We start from the raw sequence: 17,507 nt of genomic DNA on the forward strand, positions 1-17,507 counted from the left end.
GATGCTCTCAGCCTCCCATGGGCTGCCCTTGATCACCAGACATTCACAATTTATGGTTGGGCTTTCTTGATGCGTCAACCATGGTAGCGTGCTTGGAAAAAGGTAGCATCATTTGACTTCCAGAACGCAAATATTTTTCACCAATATCGCGTTCGAATGCACGGGCAGTTTGCATGGCAAATTTACCGTGTGCCATGTTAGCTGCCGGTGAGGACAAAGTGTAGGCCACCACAGCACCGGCGGCGGCTTACGTTTCGCCCCAGGCAGCGGCCGTGTTCCCACGCTGACGCTGACAGGGTATTCTCGCGCCGAAGAGTGGAGCCCGCGGCGGCCTGAAATATCGGCGCCGCCTCCCGCGGAGGAGCCGTCCGGTGTCAGCGGCTCTGGCCCGACCTCAGGAAGGATGGGGGGGGAGGGGGGAGGGGGGGGGGGGCTGACGCCACTGAGTCTCCGGGCTAGACACCGGGGCTGGACCGCGTACGGCCATTCATACCTGAACACTGGGCAGCCTTCGGGACTCTTCGTCGCTGTTAGCCAAAGCGCCATAACAAAGAGCAATAATTGGCGCAACATCGTGTCTCGCCATCGTCAGAAGAATTGTCTGCTTCACTCGCATATCTCCTGAGAAGCTACTAAGGGCTATGTTTTTCATTCTCAATGATTCCAGCTGACTATCAAGTTCATAGGTTGTGAGGTTTTGTGTTTTTTTGCCCGCCATTCCCTGATATTCATTATTACTGCAACGCACTGGTAACAATGTTGCATACTTAAGTGCAGCCGCAGCAAAAGCCCGTGCCAGTTGGGGGGGGGGGGGGGCGATTGCAAACATTTTGATTATTTCCTCCCAGTTTAATCCCATAATGCCGACGATAAACTTTCAGAAAGTTCCAGACGCGCCCCACTCCCTTGCTCAGGTCACCCCACGACTGCCCACGCGTTCCCACAATCTCACAAGTTCGTTTTTGCCCTTTCAGAGTCTGAAGATGGCCATTTTGGACTGTGGACGATGTGCTCGCGGAGTCGAGCGCAGCTCAGATGTGGCGGCCGCGTCTCCCGACTCCGGCTATCAGGTAACCGGACCACCGGCGCTAATGACCAGCTTTGCAAGCCGCGTGTCCGGACTGCCACTGCTGGTCATTGCACCCAATATGCTGTAATTAATCGCTGAATGTGTAAAGCAACCCCTGTGCTGCATTTATTGTTAAATAGCTGAGCGTGTCTTCGTTTGTCCGACTGACCGCAGCTTTTCGATGGATTCTTTTCATCCATACTTCCACCGGTTAACTTTGTCAATGTAAGACTTCCCACGAAGTGATGTCTATTTGCGCAGTTGCGCTGCGCATGCCTCAGCTCTGCAAAATTACATCAAGGTCGGTGGAATATCACGTTATACTCCTAATACCATTTGTATATCAGGAAGTCCTGGTGAGTGATTTATTAGGTATGGAGTAGTCTCTTTAGCTGCCGCTCAGTTCATCTCGACACAGATTGGTCAGCAGTGAGGGCCGTGTACCAGCCGGAGATCCCTAGTTTCGTGAGCTCTCAGACACCTCCTGTGCGCTGTGTCCAGACCATGGTGCCGACCAGGCCAATCGGCTCGGCTCAGATCGGACCAGTTTAAGGAGGACTGGGGGTGGAGGGAGGCAGACGGTGCCGACCAGGCCAACAGGCCAAACTCGGCTCAGATCAGACCAGTTTAAGGAGGACTGGGGTGGAGGGAGGCAGACGGTGCCGACCGGGCCAATAGGCCAAACTCGGCTCAGATCAGACCAGTTTAAGGAGGACATCAGACCAGTTTAAGGAGGACTGGGGTGGAGGGAGGCAGACGGTGCCGACCAGGCCAATAGGCCAAACTCGGCTCAGATCAGGCCAGTTTAAGGAGGACTGGGGGTGGAGGGAAGCAGACGGTGCCGACCAGGCCAACAGGCCAAATTCGGCTCAGATCAGACTAGTTTAAGGAGAACTAAAGAGTTTAAGGAGGACAGTGAAGGAAGGCAGCGATGGGACAAATGTGAATAACAAGAGGGCACAACAAGGTAAATTGTCCGCGATCCACACACATATGTGTGCACCAGTCCCCATCTCAGAGGTCAAGCCTCAGAGAGGCGGCGGAGATGCGGCTGAGATGTGGCGGAGGACGGAACAGGCGTCACGGCGAACAGGCGAACCTGCGTCGTGCAAAAGGGTGGCCTCGCTGTCGGCGGTCGGCAGTGGCTGACGAAACAGCCGGCGCCGTCCGGAGGGCAAATCGGCCCGTCGGTCATCTAGTGTGCTTGAGCCGGGCCCAAGTCCGCTAACGAAGCCTCGTTTGCGCACGCCGCGTGTCCTAGTCAGAACCAGCGGCACTCAGAGCCGGGCGCCCGCCACCGGCCGCTCAGTGCCGCGGTGCTCAGAGTCGGGGCCCGCCATTGGCCGCTCAGTGCCGCGGTGCTCAGAGCCGGTGGTGCTCAGAGCCGGGGCCCGCCATCGGCCGCTCAGTGCCGCAGCACTCAGAGCCGGGGCCCGCCATCGGCCGCTCAGTGCCGCGGTGCTCAGTGACGCGGTGCTCAGAGCCGGGGCCCGCCATCGGCCGCTCAGTGCCGCGGTGCTCAGAGCCGGGTCCCGCCATTGGCCGCTCAGCGCCGCGATGCTCAGAGCCGGGGCCCGCCATCGGCCGCTCAGTGCCGCAGGTGCTCAGAGTCGGGCACCACCGTCGGCTGCTGTTTTTCCGCTTGCAGACTGGCACACGCACGCCCGAGCTTTAAAATGCTTCGTAAAATGCGTTTAACTTTGCTAGAGTTTTACTGACTTTGGGCAAAGAAGACAAAACAAAAGGCAAGCAAGGCAGCGGTATTTTCAACGCTGTGTCGACGATACATGCTCCTTGAGTTTGCTGCCTACAATCCCACGTTAGGGTGGTATGTACCGCAATCCCATGTCAAAATTATTTTTCACGTGGGTATTTATTGCGTTACTGAAGCCATGACAATTGAATGAGGTAACGTCTCTTGTCTCTGAGTGTCTGAGGTAAGGTCTGAGGTAATCAGTAAACTTTTGAGCTAATATTGATGGTCCCCAAACCTTCAAGTCTCATTGCTGTCGGTTTGCCATATTTCACGGTGTGCACAGCTGTTGAGGGCATGGCGATGGATTCTCTCACGCCAGTTGAAGCTGGGGAAGCCGCACCACAGGCCACTGCACGTGTACTTGTTCAGAGCTTGTTTCACTTGGGACAGCGTGCCGTGCCGCCCATGGCGTGCACCCACGCATTTTGAAGTTTTCCCAATAGATGACGTCCCAGCTCGAACACCTGAAAGGTAGACTGTACCGCACGTCAAGGGCCCGCACAGTGCGTGGGCTTCCGGCGCTTCGCTAACGCGGATCGACTGTGCGGTTGGGGGAGCGCCGTTCCTCGTCTCCAAGTGCGTAAAACACACCGGATTAGATTACATTGAACTTAACGGGTTTAATCTTTTGACTTAGATGACATTTGACTTAGCTGGTCGGCATCGAGCTAAGCTAGACTAGACTGCATAAGACCGGACCAAATCAGGCCTGACCAGCCAGTCTGGACCACTGCAAACGGTGTGGCCTGTCCTTTCCAGGCCCCTGTTGTCCTGACGTGCTTGATTCTGTTTTTTCTGCCTGATCCTGTTCCACTCAAGTCAGTCTGATCAGATTCAATCTGATTCGGTTTTGGCTGTCCGTTTCAATTTTCAGTTCTGTTCTGTGCTGTCCTCCCCCCCGGGCTCAGCCCTATCCTGGTCCCCCCCCCCGTATCTGGTCCGGTCTGTTCCGCGTGGGCTACGCTGGTCCCATCCGGTTGTGTCCGTTCGGTTCCTGCCATAGATGTATCTGCAATTTATTATGGCCCCTTCATGGGTCTACCCTTTTTCTGTCCGTTCAGGGCAGGTTTTGCTCTGCCTGCGTCTGTCCCTGGCTTCGTAACATTGTTCTGGATATATGGTGCGCGGGCCAACGCGGGGTAGATGGCCATCTTACAAATGCTCTTTTACCCACGCCTCTTTCATTTCCCGCGGTCTGTCCTCGCACATCACTACTTCACCCCCGCAGCAGCACGAGAGTTCAGAAGAGGGAAGGGGATAGGAATGCCTTTGGAGTCCACCTTTATCATGCAAAGCTATGCAACCGATACTTAATATCACCGGAGGTAACGCATGGTTTTGCCAACATTGGCGGAGAGGCGTGGCTCCCTATTCTCATTTCCCTTGATCACGTGCCCTGCAACGCCACCTCAGCAATTGTCTCCAATATTAGAAATGAATAGCCAGATTTTCTTGAATGCTCGCTTTTCGGCCCATAAGCATACAACTTAATCAGCTGTTGTAAATATAATGTCCTTGACTCACCATGGCGAGCTCAGTTGAGTGAGCAGCCATGTGATAGCACTTAAACTGCCCCGGATCTCTGAAGGCTTGCATACAGAGACATGATGGCGGCTATATTGCTAGCGACGCATCGGACAGGCAGTAATGAGCCACCACCAAGCGTAGCAATTGGACATGGCGCGAGCTGGATCAGTGGTAATGCACACGCAGCCACACTCCCAATCATCCGCGCGCTCGCCGGCCTCGGCCGCACACGCCGCGCCCCTGGAGAGCTCTGCTGCTCTCGGGGTGCCCGATCGCCGCCCGCGCGCCGCCCGCGCGCCGCGACCGCCCTCACCGGCGCCAACCGGCCCACGGCAGGGGTACGCTGCAGACCCGGAGGGACGCCTTGTGCCTAAGCGTGCGGGCCGCACCCGACGGCTGCAGGCGGCCGATGTGCTTGGTCGATGTGCTTGGTTACAGCGATGCAAACTATAGCTCGCCCCTCCCCATGATCGTTCAGTCCCGTTTTCACAACGGACGCCTCGGTTGCGCCGTCGGATGGACGGCGGGTCGGATCGATTCGATCCTAGCCATCCCGCATAGCCGTCACCGCCACCTCTATAAGTCTAAGTTAAGTGCTTGACAGAGTGGACGACGGCGTGTTCGGCACCAAGTTTCGGTGGCACCGTTTCGTTTCGAGGTAGCCCCAGAGTTGCGTTGGTGGCCGGCAGCAGTTGGTGAAAGGTGGCGGCTCGCTATGGTGATTCTCCTAGTATGGTGGCAACTCCCCTGCTATCATAGCAGCTCCCCTGATATGGTTGCAGCTCACTTAGTATGATGGCAACTTCCCTGCTATGGTAGTATCTCCCCCGGTATCATAGCAACTCTCCTGGCATGGTGGCAGCTCAGCTGGTATGACGCCAACTCTCCTGGTATGGTGGCAGGTCACCTGGTATGGCGCACCTCTAGCCGTATCTGGGCGTTTAGTTAGTTTTGGCTTATTCAGCCCTCCTCCGAACATGATTGATCATTTTAGAACTATGGAATTGTGAGTAGAGTTGAATGGCGGAACAATGCTGAGAACATCGTGAACTGTCCTCCCACCGCGTCGCACCTCAAGCAGAGACCCAACAACTGGAGAGCTACTCCTGCACTCGGGCGGGCCCGCCGTCGCCGGAACCTTGAGGGTCCGCTCGTGGCCAGCTGGCTCAGCATGCTCCCGGTAAGGCGGGCCTGCCGTCGCCGGGGGCCCTGGAGGTCCGCTCGTGACCGGCGGGCTCAGCATGCTCTGGTAGTGTGGGATGTCCTTTAATTTTGGGACAAAGCGGTGAACAAAAAACACAAGGCGGATACTGTTTACATTCTCGAAGCTCCCGACCGTTAAAGCCTACCTGTCCACGGACCTCAGAGGCGGTTAACGGACGTCGAGGTCACCAATGGCTTCAAACGGTCAAAAAGGACTTTGATGCAGCCATGAACCCGTTGTGCCTCAAATGAAACGCAATCTTGGGCTTTTAAAGGCCCTGAAACAGCGGGAAGACCTCTACAGGGGTTTTGGGCCCCTAGCCACGCTTTTCATGGTGTGCCTTGACACCATCGACATGTCCATGTCATGTCTTCATCTTCTTCATGTCATGTCTAACATGTCATGTCCACTGTTAAGAGACTATAATTTACATCTACCATGGTAAAAAGGCTCACTTGTATGCTCGAAAGTAAGCTGTCCTTGAACGATTTAGGATATATTGCCTCTCGCATATTGGCAATTACCTTTGCGGCGGCTCTCATGATAACACGTTTTACGAGCAAGGCCGCAGGCCGAGCGTGCCTCACTCGAATTATGAAGCGATGTCACCTTGAGCCTTCTGAGCTCTCACCGAAGCTACTGGATCGGTTCGGGTCGGGTCGGGTGGGGTCGGGTCGGGTCGGGTGGGGTGGGGTGGGGTGGGGTGGGGTGGGGTCGGGTCGGGTCGGGTCGGGTCGGGTGGGGTGGGGTGGGGTGGGGTCGGGTCGGGGTCGGGTCGGGTCCGGTCTGGTCCGATGCGATGCGATGCGATGCGATCCAGTCCGGTTCGTTCCGGTCCGGTTCAGTATGGTCCGCCCGTCATGCTTTCTAGAACATTATATATATATATATATATATATATATATATATATATATATATATATATATACATATATGTATGCGTGTGTGTGTGTCTGTGTCTGTGTATATTTATAGACCCATTTTTATCAACAGCGAGTCGTGTGCAATCCGGTCCGGTCCGGTCCGATCCGATCCGATCCGATCCGATCCGATCCGATCCGATCCGATCCGATCCGATCCGATCCGATCCGATCCGATACGACCCGTTTCGGTCCGGACCGGTCCGGTCCGCTCCGTTTTGATCCAAACCGATCAGGTTTGGTTCGGTTCGGTTCGGTTCGGTTCGGTCCGGTCCAGTATGGCTCGCCCATCATGCTCTCTAGAACATGATATATATATATATATATATATATATATATATATATGTATATATATATAGGTAGATATATAGATATCTAGATGTATAGATATATAGGTATATATATATATATATATATATATATATATATATATATATGTAGATATATATATATGTAGATATATAGATATCTAGATGTATAGATATATAGGTATATATATATATATACATAGGTAGATATATAGATATCTAGATGTATAGATATATAGGTATATATCTCTCTCTCTCTCTCTCTCTCTCTCTCTCTCTCTCTCTCTCTCTCTCTCTCTCTCTCGAGAGAGAGAGAGAGAGAGAGAGAGAGAGAGAGAGAGAGAGAGAGAGAGAGAGAGAGAGAGAGAGATATATAGAGATATATAGAGAGAGAGAGAGGGAGAGATATAGATAGATAGATAGATAGATAGATAGATAGATAGATAGAGATTATAATATATATATATATATATATATATCAAATGCAATTTTATAAAAATTGTGTTGTGTAGCTTGTTATACAATGACGCACAAGCTGCTGGATCAGACGGGTTTTCCTGAAATATTGGAACGGTGCCACGATTACGCCTCCTCCGTTGGATTAACTAAGAAAAGACATTTTTCTAAACTTACCAAAAACCTGAAGATCATGCGTCGAAACTGGGCTTAGATCTTGACGGAGCGTCGCAACACTGTGAAGTTGAGTGATTCTGATGGAGCAGAAAATGAGCAATCGTGTTGGCAAAAGATTAGTTTGGCCTGTGTACACGGGCACGCGTTTTCATGCGCAGGTGCTAAATCCGGCCGTCTCAGCTTTTAGGGCTGATGTCAGATGTTAGTGACCAGAGCAAGAGGAGACATGACACCAAGTGTGCGGTGTAGGATAATGTAGCCTCTGCAACTCGCCAGCACGTCTAAACACTGCCTGACGCACAGGTGTAACAGCAATTGGCTGTAACAAGACGAACATCACCATTTATGGAACCTATCTTGGATACGACATCCTGCGGTGTAAACCGAAATAGCCCTGCTGGTTGTGACAAATATGCATCCAAATACTCGCCTTTTCACCATACTTGTGGCACCGTTGCCAAGACCATAACCTGCTGCGGGTGCGTCGGTATCGACTCAGTTTGACATCAGTGTACTTACGCTCGCTAAATTCTTACGAATTGGAGACCTTCAAACGCATTGCTCAAACCTGTTTGTATGGATGGTCGTAGGTTTCCTCCTTCGTTGGTCAAGTTTTGTACACCATCGACTTGATTACAACTGCCAATTTTTCCTGCGCTGTGGGTTTGCTAGTTCTACGACGCACAAGACGTCCTGCGTGTTATTAAAGGGAGTTTCCCACATTTGTATGGAATTTTGAACCGAAATAGCCATGTTGAAGATCATTTGGTGCAGGTTACAGCCCTGCCATTCTTAAGACCCAATCCCTTCTAGTTTCTTAGCTATGCACTCATAAATATTTGCAGCCTATTTCATGCAGGCTATTTTCAGGTCACTCAGGTATTCATGACATCATAATAACGTCATTCAAATTCTGCCGTTCCATCGGCCAGGCGGCCATTAAGGCTGATAAAACGTAACATTCTAGTCGCTGATATACGGCATTCGTGGGCGCGATTTCGATGCAAAACTGCCGTAAATTGGTTCTCAATCAATGTTGTACAAGGTATGATGACGCAATAAAGCAATGACGTATTAAGGAGAATATTTATTCAATAGAGACTTTGTTTAGCTTGGAGCAGTCTTTTCAAATTTAAAGTTCAAATCTTTTCAATATTTAAAGTATGGCATTCGTTATCGGTGAGCTTATTTCATCATGTCTGATGTTCGTCTCGATGTTTTCAAATATGGAGCATTTCGCTTAAAGGTCCGTCTGTCAAGTGCGGATACCAAATATACGGCTGATCGACTAACATTCAAAGTGGTCGGAATGCATAAACGCTCAGCGAGCCGCGACGGACAAAGGCCTCGAAGGGCTGAGATGGCCTTGGGGGTCCAAAAGCTCACGATCGCTATGGGGATATGAAGATTTCAAGTTACCCACCGACGCCGGAGGGATGCCGGAGTGATTCCGAACCAACATGCCCGGGGGAGATTAGGGGCTTGTAGGCTTGAATCGCCGCGGACTATGACGTCAAGACGCCGATCCAGCGCAGAGGTCCAGAGAAGATTAGGGGCTTGTAGGCTTGAATCGCCGCGGACTATGACGTCAAGACGCCGATCCAGCGGACAGATCCAAAGAAAATTAGGGTCTTGTAGGCTCGAATCGCCGTGGACTATGACGTCGAGACGCTGATCCAGCGCACAGATCCAAAGAAAATTAGGGTCTTGTAGGCTCGAATCGCCGTGGACTATGACGTCGAGACGCTGATCCAGCCGACCGTGTCAGCGATGGTGGAATGGCCGCCAAACGTTGATGGCTCGGAACTGGGGCGCAGACAGAACGCATTCCCGATGACAGGCAAGGCGTCTGAAGGCGTCTCAAGGCAAGCACCCGGACGATACAAGCGCACGGAACAGCAAGATCGACCTTCCCTCAGTTGCGAAATGTCCAGACGGCCTCAAAACCTTCGAGGTAGTCAGGGAGTCGGTGATATATGGGTCAGTATGCAGCAAAGAGCGTATGAAATGGCCGTGGTCCTCCGAGATGATCAGGGACCGATAAAAAATCTGGATGCCGAGGCGTGGAGGTGAAATAAGTAGGGGCTGGGTGGGTTGACTTTGGAGCACCTCCATTTTGCGACTGTTAAAAAGTAGCCATCTCGTCATAGGTGTATGCATCATTAAACTTGATTATTTCTTCTTCGGGAAGACAAAAATTATAACAGCGAAACTGCTTTGGAACTTTGCTGTACCTTTGGCCCCAGATGTGATCTGGTGCATCTGAGCATAATTAGGGCCTTTGGCGCAATGAAGAGATAATATCTTGGATTTAGCGGCCTCAACAAAACCAGGGAGCACAAGACGGTGAAGGGACGTAAGCCAGCCGCATGGATCTTTGACTTTCAAAGGATTATAAAATGGTCGGGAGATCAGGTACTGCGCTGGTTTGTACACCGTTTCTCACGTCCCGCAACTCTTCTCGTCTGACTGCCCGTTTGTAGCAAGATGCCATGCATTTGTGGAGGTGAAACTGTCATGTGATGGGTTCAACGCGTACTCAGCTTAATTTCAATTTCCTGCTAGTTTCTTCGAGCCATGAATTCATAAGGCTTGATGGATCCCATCAGCCTTTTATCAGCTGGCTTAACTGACATGCTTCCCAGAAGTTGGCGTGCCTGAGCCGGGAGTTCAACTTTGAACTTTGAAGTTGGTGCAGCCACTATCCGCCCACACCCTGCCAAACCACATTCTCTACCCATGGCCGCGAGGCCGTTCGGTGTTCTGCGTCGATGCTGTCCAACGTCTGGACTAGGCTTACAGTGGCCATCTGTTCATTCTGAAATCACAGCCTGTGGAGAGCACAGCTGTCGTCCCCTTCCAATGTAGAGCTAAGATTACGGTCACCAACAACATGAAGTTGAAGGTGAGCACCACTAGGGCTATTTATACCCCCGATACTCTGACTGAAGCCTCATCCCTACACCTCACCTTTTCCCGTCACTTATCGTCCTCTCACATCATCATCCGCCGAGCCGCTGGGACTCTCCATCGGCTGAATTCTTGTGAATAGGACATACCGGAATAAGCTCATCAAATGGAGTCTTGCCTTTGTCGGGGATTTGTCACCCCCTCACACTCCCCGCTCGTAAACTGCTCATCCGACCTCATATATCTGTTCACATCGCGCAGTGAGTGTCTGCTCTGGGCGGGACCAGCTGGGTCAAAAAAGATGGACTTTGCGCTCGAGGTCGCCCCGCGAACGAAATGGGGACAGCATGTCACTCCCGCTGAAGAGGTTACGGTGTGGGGGCAACATGTCACCCCCGCTGGAGAGGTTACGGTGTGGGGACAACATGTCACCCCGCTTGAGAGGTTACGGTGTGGGGACAACATGTCACCCCCGCTGCAGAGGTTACGGTGTGAGGACAACATATCACCCCCGCTGCAGAGATTACGGTGTGGAGACAACATACCATCCCCGCTGCAGAGGTTACGGTGTGGGGACAACATGTCACCCCCGCTGCGGAGGTTACGGTGTGGGGATAACATGTCACCCCCGCTGGAGAGGTAACGGTGTGGGGATAACATGTCACCCCGCTGCAGAGGTTACGGTGTGGGGACAACATGTCACCCCCGCTGGAGAGGTTACGGCGGCGCGGTGCGCGTGATCTGCTCACCCACCGCGTCAGCCGGACGTTTCTTGGACCCGTTTAAGCCACGCCTTCCGCGGCGTTTCCGCTCAGCGCCCTGCCTTCGCAGTGCAGAGCAAGAACGCTTCGCACCGTTGCTAGAGGTGATCGGAGTCTTTAATGGAAATGTTCCACATTTTAAGAGATTGAAGCAAGCATCATATATGATAAAATACACTCACTTATGAACATTGGTGCAGTTTTAAGTTGAAAAGACTGCCCAAGACACCAATATTGATTGAGAACCAACTGACAGCCGTTATATCTGAAAATCGTGCTCACGGACGCCAGATATGAACAACTCGATAATGATATTCGTATTGGCCTTGATCGCCGCATGACGAATGGAACGGCAGAACTTAAACGGCGTTATTATGACATCATGGATGCCTGAGTAACCTCTGAATAGTCTCCCCGAAATACTCTGCACATATTCACGGGCGTGTAACTCTGAAACTGGCGGGATTTAGGTCTTAAGCAGGGCAGGGCTGTGAACTGTACCGAATGATTTTCAAGATGGCTACTTCAGTTCAAAACCCCCTCGCAAATGCGGAGCACTCTCTTAAAGAACACTCTCTTTAAGCTTTCCATTTTCCACTCGCCATGCCACGCATGCCGCACGACTTCTTATTGCATGGCCTTGTCCTGAAGCTGTCAGACGACGGCCATTGAGATCTCGCCGAGCCTGGCTCGATTTATGGGGAAACCTGACTCGTGTGCTGACTCGGGTGGCCTTCATCTCACCGTTGCCGAAAGTGCTGCTGTGCTGAACGCTCTCATCGCTTGCCATGTTGACATTTTATGCTGTTTGTGTAACACCATACAATGCCCGAACTAGCCATTAACCTTTGCGTGCGGAATGGTTCGGAAACATGCAAGGTGTTGAAGTTCACAACTTCATTCATATCGTAGTTCATAGTTCACGAAAAGTTCACGTTACATTGCTCACTCTCCCGTGAACTATGACACATCTGCGCGACCTTTTCCATGCCATTGTCAGCGGTCGGTGGCTGCGGGACGGGCCGTGCCGTCGGCGGACGTCTGAGGCCGCTGGCGCCGTTCGAGCCGGCGGCGCAGCCCCGCCATTAGTAACCGGAGCCCGGCGGCTGGCCGGCCGCTGTTGCAGAGTACACGACGGCGGCTGGCGCGTGCGGCGTGCTGGCCGTGCTGGTGACGGCCCTGATGTGCGTCATGTCGCCGATGGTGCTGGCGATGCGCGTCACCCGCCGCCGCGTGGTCGTCAAGTTCCGGCACGCCATCATGGGCAAGCTGGTGATCAGCTGCATAGGAAGTGAGTTGCGCTAACGAATGCGCTGTCCGTAGTGGCCTGGAATTGTGCGTTCTATGCACTCAGTAACCTATTTAGAACACGGCCAAGGTGAATTAAGAGACAATTAAGGTTTTTAAATGGTGAGGAAGGAAATTGTTCTGTCATATATATATATATATATATATATATATATATATATATATATATATATATATATATATAATACGTATGCTTACGCATAATTCATTAAAGAGTACGACATTTTGTGCTTTGGATAGCTTCCGTTAAAACTCCCTTTGAACTGTACTTTTGACACCGTCTGTTAAGAGTAGTTAACCAAAAAGGAGCATGAAGAGACATGAAAAGGCATCTTCTCATTTGTTTGCGCTTTACCGTTTTGGATACGTTGTGTACCCATGCTCAACATCAGCATCTGGTTTCCTATTTCACTCGGCAACCGACGTACTTAAAATCAGAGCATTGAACACCAGCATGCAAACAACAATGGACTTCTCATTGGATAATTCACTGTTTTGACTTGGCAAAACAGATATTCTTATGGCCGGGCAGAAGACATCATCAGCATCACGCACTCTGACCTACGCCATCAACATGACAATCTACAATACCACATGCCAGTGACCCTATCCCCCACGTGATTTTATCGTTGTCATGTTCTTTGTCTGTGTGACTCATTGACGATGTTGTCCATACATTTTCTAGACCACACAGATAGGGGATACAACACTGATGAAATGACATTCTCTCACGTACGAGAGGAGCCAAAACGACACACTCATGAACGACATTCCCAGATGTACTGGTGGAGGTCGGTGGAGTGTTTTGTAACAAACGTACACCGGAAGCCCTCTGATGTTCCATCTGAAGCCCCATCTGATATCAGAAGCCCTCTGATGTTCCATCTGAAGCCCCATTTGATATCGAAAGCCCTCTGATGTTCCATCTGCAGCCCCATCTGATATCGAAAACTCCCTGATGTTCCATCTGAAGCCCCATCTGATATCGAAAGCCCTCTGATGTTCCATCTGAAGCCCCATCTGATATCGGAGGCCCTCTGATGTGCCATCTGAAGCTCCATCTGATATCGAAAGCCCTCTCACTTTCTGCACCATCATTTCAGCATTTTCGCGGACAAATGTACATAAGTGTGTGCTCTGTGTGTGTGTTGTGTTGTGTGTGTATGGGCAGGTGTATACGCTTGAAAGGCGACACCAGTCGGGCAGCTCTAGCCGCGCTTGGGTGCACATGCTGTCTTTTTAGCGCACCCTTTTCCTCTCGGTACTCCCCTTCCGTCAGCGCGTCTCGTGAGTGATCTGCACAACCGTTTTGAAATAAATGCACAGCTGGATGTGATAAAAAGTATGATAATATAGATATATCATGAAATAAATAATATATCACAAAAATATATGGTATCTAAATATATCGTAAATTATGATAATGTATAAAAATAATGCAAGCGAAATATTGTGTATGACGTCAGTGTTTATTTTCAATGACCGCGCGTGCTTTCACACAGCGAGCTATGTCCAAGAATCACGTATTCATTATCAGGGTGGTGCAGCATATCACGAGCCAAGCCAAGCCAAGCCAATGGGTCATAAACGCCATCATATGGTATAGTATTGCTATTCAGGTCTGACGTTGCACACAATGGCAAGGATCAATTTTGTTTACAATGCATCCACTTTAGGACCCATACAGTTAAATCGTGCCATGGTACTCTAGTAGCGCGCGCTGAGCGTGTGTCGTAGCCGCAGCCTACTGCCGAACCGTGGCCGCTGGCGATAACCACTGATCAAGCACGGCATCAGTGTGGAGCAAGGCATGGAGTCCACTCAGCGGCTCCCGGATGGCGAGTCCGCCCCTTAAAGCGAACATGTATATACGGACACGTTTAACTCGTACCGGATACATAGGTTGGGGCAAGTATGGAACGTGTTGTCCACTCCTTCGGTTTGTGAGCGATTAACAGTCAGCGGACGTGCCGAATGAGCAAGACGACCAGCACTTCACTCCTGCGGAGCGCAATGCGCATGCGTACAAATTTGCGATTTTCTTTTCGGACGTGGCCTCAATTGTGGTACGCTGGTTCTCAAACTGCGCTGCGCCTAGATGGTTGCACCGCCTACTCCGTGGGCGATATTTAGGCGGCCGCCTATACACCTTCGTACTGTCAGAAGCTACCGGCATCAAAGTCGTAACTGTATCTGCAATTCCAGCATCATGGCTGTGCTGAACATATTCCCATTTTCCGCCCGAATGTTTGCCTGCCAGCTCGTTCCTCGTTAGGACAATTAGATTAAAAACCGGGTCGCGCTTATCGACAGCCTGATTTTCAGGGCCTGTGACTCGAGGTGGCGTTTTCCTGTTAATGAATGCCTTTGACGCGGGAGGTGATTGGCGGAATCATGCAACCGGCTCTTGACTGAAAGTTCCTCTATGAAAATGGAGGCTGGGCATCTTAGCTGGTGAAGTCCCTTGTTTATGACCAGATATGGGTCCCAACAGAGCTCTTCGAAGCGTTGGAATGTGCCAGTTCATCATAGATGGAAATTGGCCGTGCAGTTGTTAAGAGTGTGTTACACTGAAGCAAATTGGATGCACTGAAGTGCTTTACGACCATGCATCAGTCGATCCCCAACGTCTCGTACTCGTTACGTTTAAAATTTAACATTGCTGTCGCCAAGCAAGCAGTGCCACCGACTCAGCTGGCGAAAGCCAGGTTTGGGCTTGACCAAAGGAATTTATGGAATATTTTTGCTAAGAGCACTAGCTGTAACACTTTCGCTTTTTGCTGCGTTGTGCCAAGATGTCTCGTCATTTTTGACAAGCTCCTTTTTATACCTTGATCTTCATAGTTCTAGCTCTGCTAGAATGTTTGGTTTCAGACCTGCGCCGATGACGAAATGGCTGAGTGGTTCAGACCTGTTGCTCCCATATGAGGGCCCGAGCTAAGAGTCCTGGTTTCGCCACGGCTGTTGTGCGCCAATGTGATCACTGCAGTAGCTGGTGTGACCTCTGACATGGGTGTGTGATGTCCAGTCCTGTCCGCATTGTGCGTGCGTGCTGCGCAGCTGCGTGGCTGCTGTGCTGCTGGTGGTGTGTGTGTGTTGGTTGTGTGTGTGTGTGTGGTGTGGTGTGGTGTGTGTGTGTGTGTGTGTGGTGGTGTTGTGTGTGTGTGTGGTGTGTGTGGTGTGTGTGTGTTGTGTGTGTGTGTGTGTGTGTTTGTGTGTGTGTGTGGTGTGTGGTGTGTGTGTGATTGGGGCTCTTACGACGCACTCCAGCTGCTGTGGAGGCTACATGGCGTCGCCTGCCTCTCACCCTGGCAGGAGGGGCGGGCACCGCGGAGAACCGAACCCCGCTCCTCTGGTTTCCCAGACGCGCAGTGTTTAATGCTGACGTGTTAACCACTACACTACCGGCACCCCGTCTGTCGCATTCCTGCCAAGAAATGCAATCTTTGTCGTCCCAGGATCCTCTTCGACAATATGGGACCCAGCCAGGGCACGCCAAATTAGTGCCCTGTGCACGCGAATCCGTGGTTTTGTGGCACTGTTTTGCGTTCTCTTTCCTTGCCCTGACGTCAAACGCAGCCCAGGCGAAGGGGCTGGTTTCCTTCATCGTCGACCCGTGCAAGCAATTGCGCAACATTTGATGCTAATGTGCCTGTTTGGTTTCAGCCGCCTGCTGCGTGCTATGCATAGTGCTCTTCGATATTGAAGTGAGAGCCAGGAGACTGGGGGAGAACCTGGGCTTCTTCGTCTATTACTCCTGGTCCTTCTATATCATGGTGAGCACTCATTGAGAACGGAATAGCAGTCATATCTCATTGTAAGGACTCATTCACGGTCTGCACGAACTGCTTGTACTTGATGACACGCTGCGGCAATGTCTCTTTTTTAATGTACTCGCCCTCCCTCTCTTATTAATTTTACGAAACACTGGCATGTCTGTGCTTCAAGCCATGCAAGTCCCTGTCCAGACGCCAAATTGAGAAATCAGCTGAGGAGGCATCTCATGCCAGGCTCTCCCTAGCTAACTGGATACCCATGGGCTTGCTGCGTGTGTATGGTTGTTGCGTACCCGTGACTAAATAGCAAAACAAGCACGCAAAGTCTATACACGCCTGAAATCGGCCTTTTTCATGTGTACTTCTGCATATGTTTGCATTTTAAAAAACTGCAAAAGCCTGATGCGCAGGTTTTCGTGTTCCGTCTACGACCAAGCTGAAAAGCTGCTGGTACGTTGTGTTCGCTGCTTCGACAATGCGTCGGGCTGACAGGCCCGACGTTACATTTACCTTTTTACCGACGTTACATTACCAGACTCAGTTACATTCCAACTACAGCCTGTGGAGAGGGCGGGGCGGCCGCCGTGCCAGGTGGCATTTGAGCTGGATCCTTTGGGCTGCGCTTTATCTTGTGTCGTCGCACCCACGCTCATGCCGTTGACTCGGACAGCCTTTTGTGTACTTCATGTTGGGGATAGTGGGCTCAGTATACCTCCTGGTGTGGGGTAGCGGAATCTGTGTACCTCATGATGCGGGGTAGCGAGTTCTGTGTACCTCATGATGCCGGGTGGCGTTCTCAGTGTGCCCCATGACACGGCGTAGCGAGCTCTGTGTACCTCATGGTGCGGGATAGCGGACTCTGTGTACCTCATGGTGCGGGTTAGCGGACTCTGTGTACCTCATGATGCGGGGTAGCGGACTCTGTGTGCTTCGTGGTGCAGGGTAGTGAGCTCTGTGTACATCATGGTGCTGGGTAGCGGACTCAGTGTGCTCCATGACGCGGGATTGCGAGCCCTGTGCCCTTCATGGTGAGAGGTAGTGAGCTCTGTGTACCTCATGGTGCGGGGTAGCGGACTCAGTGTTCCTCATGACGCGGGTTAGGGAGCTCTGTGCCCTTCATGGTGCGGGGTAGTGAGTTATTTGTACCTCATGATGCGGGGCAGTGGGCTCAGCGCACACCGAACACGCTAACCGCACTTAGATTGTTCGCTTCCTAGGCATTTTATTGTCATGTCAATGGTCACACTTAAGATAAAGCTGTTTACTGTGCCATATTTTGTGTTGCCCATCTGCTCCTAGCATTAATGATATCATTTCCTGGTCGTTATCATTCAT

General features: G+C 51.3%; 1 protein-coding gene across 1 annotated transcript; it reads left to right on the plus strand.

The window, feature by feature from the left end:
- The first annotated feature begins 978 nt into the window (after positions 1-978).
- On the plus strand, positions 979-16,196 carry LOC119110385 (uncharacterized). Its single transcript, XM_037234195.1, has 3 exons — positions 979-1,070; positions 12,215-12,379; positions 16,063-16,196. Exons 1-3 carry the CDS (start codon positions 1,007-1,009, stop codon positions 16,185-16,187), a joined length of 354 nt encoding a protein of 117 aa, XP_037090090.1. The 5' UTR covers positions 979-1,006; the 3' UTR covers positions 16,188-16,196.
- The last annotated feature ends 1,311 nt before the right edge of the window (positions 16,197-17,507 follow it).

This window comes from Pollicipes pollicipes, unplaced genomic scaffold (genome assembly GCF_011947565.3).
Source record: "Pollicipes pollicipes isolate AB1234 unplaced genomic scaffold, Ppol_2.1 Scaffold_2555;HRSCAF=2994_pilon_pilon_pilon, whole genome shotgun sequence".
NCBI lineage: Eukaryota > Metazoa > Arthropoda > Thecostraca > Pollicipedomorpha > Pollicipedidae > Pollicipes > Pollicipes pollicipes.

What these genes read in the sequence shown, in the direction of transcription:
- LOC119110385 (XM_037234195.1), top strand. Translation starts at nt 1,007, where the DNA reads ATGTGCTCGCGGAGTCGAGCGCAGCTCAGATGTGGCGGCCGCGTCTCC. An exon ending in CTCCCGACTCCGGCTATCAG is followed by an intron (nt 1,071 to 12,214) that starts GTAACCGGACCA and finishes CCGCTGTTGCAG; the next exon opens with AGTACACGACGGCGGCTGGC. An exon ending in GGTGATCAGCTGCATAGGAA is followed by an intron (nt 12,380 to 16,062) that starts GTGAGTTGCGCT and finishes GTTTGGTTTCAG; the next exon opens with CCGCCTGCTGCGTGCTATGC.